The sequence below is a fragment of the Anarrhichthys ocellatus genome, unplaced genomic scaffold, assembly GCF_004355925.1.
Source record: "Anarrhichthys ocellatus isolate YVR2014 unplaced genomic scaffold, GSC_Weel_1.0 scaffold32, whole genome shotgun sequence".
NCBI classification, from domain to species: domain Eukaryota; kingdom Metazoa; phylum Chordata; class Actinopteri; order Perciformes; family Anarhichadidae; genus Anarrhichthys; species Anarrhichthys ocellatus.
Window position 1 is genome coordinate 5574187 of NW_022280062.1, and position 4889 is coordinate 5579075.

The 4889-nt window shown below is 44.2% G+C and overlaps 1 protein-coding gene across 4 annotated transcripts in view; it reads right to left on the reverse strand.

Annotated features, from left to right (window-relative positions):
* LOC116393113 (abl interactor 1-like) overlaps window positions 1–4889 on the reverse strand; it is a 23184-nt gene that overhangs the window by 12088 nt on the left and 6207 nt on the right. For all 4 annotated transcript variants that reach the window (XM_031865125.1, XM_031865122.1, XM_031865124.1 and 1 more), the window contains exon 3: window positions 1202–1378. In XM_031865125.1, the coding sequence (XP_031720985.1) occupies window positions 1202–1378 (177 nt within the window). The remainder of the gene's footprint in view (window positions 1–1201; window positions 1379–4889) is intronic.

Sequence of the window (4889 nt, forward strand, 5' to 3'; positions counted from 1 at the left end):
ACACACACACACACACACACACACACACACACACACACACACACACAGAAATGGACTAGTAGCCAGGGAGTCTACAACCTTTTTCTTCCAGCATAAAATTGTTTATCTAACCCTCATCAAAATATCTAAACTCGACTAAATCAAAAGGTCCTCCCCAAATGTAGACTCCTGAAATGAGTGACTCGACACACCTCTGGGTAATGTAGTTTTAGTGGTGGCAGCTTAAACTGTTTTCTTCTCTACACAGGTATAACTGAAAAGGGGGAGAAAGAAAGCTCGCACATGTTCCAGCATCTGCACTGAGTGATTTCTGCAGAGATCCATCATCCGCAGCATCCATGAATGATGCTTCATTTGCATAGCGGGCCAATGCCAAATCGGTGTCAGCGTGAGCCAGCTCTCGCAGGAGGAAACACTGGCGTTTTCAATTGGAATCAGCGGATGAAAAATCCGCAGACAGCCGCTATCTCAACAGAGACAGACAGGGGGAGAGAGGGATGAACTCAAACAAGCTGCGGAAATTTGGGACACCAGCAGTCAATGCCCATAACTGTGTGTGTGTATGTGTGTGTGTGTGTATACAAACTCACACAAGCAAAAATACACACAACGTCACATAAAAGAGGAGAAGAAGAGGGGCGCCGGCAAGATGGATCATGGGGAGAGAGAGAGAATGAAAAATTTAAGAAGGAGCCGGAAGAGGGTTGAAAGAATATTTTCCCACAGTTCAATAGAGGATGTGATGGCGTGCAGCACTTGGCCAACACGTCTCTTCTACTCACACTAGGACGATGTTAATGGGCGTGAACGAAACAGATTTTCTTTTCAGCCACAGTCAGCTACCCACTTCCCACATCATTCTGTCTGATACATTTCTAGGTGTGTCTGGACTTAATTAACTGAAAGGCCAGCGTATTGATCGGCTTGCAGTGTGAGTGGAGGAGAGAGAGTCAAGCTTGTTCGCATGAAAGTGGAAAGTGTGAACTCGACTAAGTATGTGCTTCCCTGTCCAGCGAAATTGATTATCACTGGAAATCAGGATGCTACAACAAAGTAATGGCTTTGGGATTTAGCTGCAACACTGGTTGTGGTGAAGCGAGAACAGTGTGGAAGTGTACAGAAACCAGGGTCCTCTTAATGCGAGTAAATGAGTCTGGTGTGAGGAATGTATTTTTGACAAAATGACCAATATCTGTCTTACTTTGACTCCGTGTCCCACGTCATCCAGCAGCGTGTAGTCGATGGGCTTTCGGATGTAGCGCACCGGCCGCTCCATGTTGCCGGGCGCGATGATCTTGTGCGTGCGTGCGGTGTTCTTATTGGTGGTCAGGATGCCGATCTCTCGACGGGCCACCTTCTCCTTGTGGATGTCCACCGTCTGCAGGAGGTGAGAAACGAAGGAGGACATGAGAGGTGGGGTACAACAGACTTTGAGGGTTTACTCTTCATGTTTCAAATGCTCAAAATGATCGAAACGTATTGCATGCGTTTTAGACATAACAGGCATATATGATTTGTACGTTCCCCCTGTTTTGTAGAGAGAGAGAGAGATTTGATCATATTTCACTAAAAGGCCTCCCTGTGCCTGTTGCACTTATTTGCTTTTAATGCAAACCCAATACTTCCTCCGTCTGTTTTACATTAAAAGCCTCCCAGGAGCTCAGGGGGCAGAATCACCTCACCTCCCCGGTGAGATTTTATTGTAAAATATGTTTTTTTTAAATATATTTCCGAACCCGTCCTAAAATGACTGCGACAGAAAGAACATGGCCCCGTTTGAAATAAGAACACCTGACGGGAATCGCTCCCATCTTTTTATTTTAGCATATTTATTATTAAAATATATATAATTTGTGTATTTATATTTTTTGAGACCGAGTCAATACTCGAGTGTTTTATATGAGAATTTGCAGGAACAATTGCTGCTTCCTGCTGAGTCCACCGTTGTGTGACATCGGTTATCAACAGAGACAAACTATTAACATGTGTGTGTGTGTGTAAAAGAAGATTATCAAAGTAATGATAGTTTAGAAATCCAGCCAGTTTATCATTATTAAATCCTCCGACCTCCCACTGCTTGGACACACACACTCTCGGTCTATCCTCTGAACTCCTCCTGACCCACTCTGCTCCGTTGGCCGACACCCTGGGGCCCGTTTGACGAAGCTCTCCTCTAACCTCTCGCAACTGAAAATACCAGCGACCTCCGTTTCTTCCGCGATTACGGTCGTTATCGCTCGCAGCACCCGTTCACAGCAGGTCTTAACACTGGCTCTTTAATTTACAGATGAAACTTGAATGATTGAGGGATTAATGGAGGGGGAAGCTAAACGAAACGTGGGGAAGGACGGACGGCTTTATCTCAGGAATATGAGGTCACGCTTGGGAGAAAAGCGCTGACGAGTGTTTTAAAGGACACACATGAACCCATGAATGTTGTTAATCATACTCTACATAGTGTACCTAGCCCTGCATCTGAGCATTGATTGTCAAGGAGACTAATTTGATATTAAACTAAAACATAAACACAAGTGTGTGTTCATGTAGGTATATGTGAGGGAATGTTTTGGAAGTAGACGTTTGGTTATTATGTGTGTGTGTGTGTGTGTGAGTCCCAGACAGCAACAAGGTCACTCATCAATCACCGCTCAGCCACCGCCTCTCTCTGGGGAGATGAAGAATCCAACTGAGAGATTGAAAGTCCGATAGGTGTTGTGAAGTTGACTATATATATATATATATATATATATATATATATAGACGACATGCTAGGCTCTTTTTTTAGGAGAGGAAACTGAGGCAACACGCCCAGCTTCGGCTGGGAAGTAAGAAAGAAAAAAAAAAAAGAAAAGACATGCCTATTTCCTGCCAGTGACGGGCGAGTAGAGGTGGAGCGCAGATTAGAGAAAGCGAGAACAAAACTCCGAAGGGCGCCGAGATAAATTACTGTAAAGTGAAACTAAGAGCTGATTCTGTTGGGCTGTCATGATCAAAAATAAATGGAAGAAGAAAGTAAAGTGGGGATGGGACAGATGCTGAGAACATTTTCAGTTTCTAGATTTAAAATGGACACTTTTACTAAACTGTCACAACCCATCTTGTGTCTGTACTGTAATAACATTAAAGAAGCATCCAGAGTCACTCTCGACAATGAGGAACAGTTGAAGCAGCAGTGCAGCAAGCACGGTGCACATCTGCAGCTGATGACTGGTCTCTGTTTCCTCTCCACATGCATTACTGAACACAAAGTTAGGCCATCTTTATGACACATAGTAGCTGTTACCTAATCCTTGATGACTGACCTCTGTGCTCTCTCAATCTAATTGTCTTTTGTAACATCTTTACTCCATTAAACATCTGGATGTCTGGTCAACCACTGCAGTGTGTTTCTGTGAGCAGATAGCACCGCAGTAACTTCCACTACTGGCTCTATATCTCTAGATCTGTACTTTAGCAAAAGGATTGGTCTCTGCAGTGCAGTTGAAACAACTTGTACATGTTTGTGTACTCTTGCTGAAGCGTTATTGGCTTGAGGAAAATATGATGCAGTCTGTATTGAAACTACGAGGCGTGTCGGTGAGTTCATGCATCAATGATCTCGTACGCGGCTCAGTAACACGTCTACAAATTCAGCCAGTTCGACAGTGGACATAATATTCTGGAGTTATGAATGAAACCTCACAAGTTTCCTGCATCAGTGTCAATATCCTTTTTTGAATTTTACCCTCCGATATAACGCGATACATCCTGCACTTGAGAGGATTTGGCCAGTTGGAATGGAGCAGATGGAGACGCAGGTGTGTGATTGAGCTGATGAGTTACGACTACTTCAGAGAAATAAGGATCGGATGAATCAGAAAACAAACGACAAATCAGCGGGACTCAAGGAAATAGAAAAGAGGAGTGAAGAGACTTATGGGAAGGTACTTGTGTTTGCTATCGCAACACAATCCCTCGCGCTGCTTTGGGGGGGAGCCGCTCTGCTTTTACTAAACCCGCTGTGGTTTTGCATTTCGTGGCATTTCTGGTCGAATGTTGTGACAGCCTCCTCTGCAGCGTTTAAATCCTACAGAGACGGGGGTTTGGGATTTGGCAGCAAGTGCTCAGCTACCTTTTACTTTCTAATCCCATTTTAACTCTTTCGGGGGCAGAAATTCGGGAAGCACAAAAAATAAACACCTGGCACAACCAAGCAAGATAAGAATGTAATTTCTTGGAAGCATCACCACTAGAATAATGAATCAAAGCCCCGGGGACGCACCCGTATGAGAGGCAGCTCAGAGTAAATGAACGTTCCTCTACCTGTGAGAGATCTCTACATTGAGACACTTTCAAGGACAGGAATCTTGATATGATAGTACCTTTCATACAACCTTTTAGGAAATAAATAAATAACTTTAAAGAAGGCTGTATCTGGTTAGCTTTACCAGTTCTGCAGCTGTAGTGCATATTGGCTTCACTGGTACTCTCATAAGACATGAAGCCATCGTTAATGTTATTAGTTCCACCTGTGCTTTAACTGCTTTAGTAATCAAAATGACTGCTGTGGAAAAATAAGTATTTTAAACAGGATGGATAGACCGGGGCTGATGTGTCTCCCCCTTGGTTGACTCAGTACCGACTATAGTTAAGTGACTATAAACTGGCTTTCTGTCCAGTGTGGTTACAAGTCCCTGTAGAGCTATTGTACCCGAGGCAGAAGTAAGTATCAGCCGAGCAGCTCAAAGAAGGATAAAAAAGACTTTGGTTGTTCTTCATTAGACCTCGCCCGACTGTACTCCATCCTGCTGCCTGTGGAGTAAAGCGGAAGCTCAACATGCTAACCAGGCAAGAGAGGCTGGCGTCAGGATTTCACTTCATCCCGACAGCACACGGGGGGGGGGGGGGGG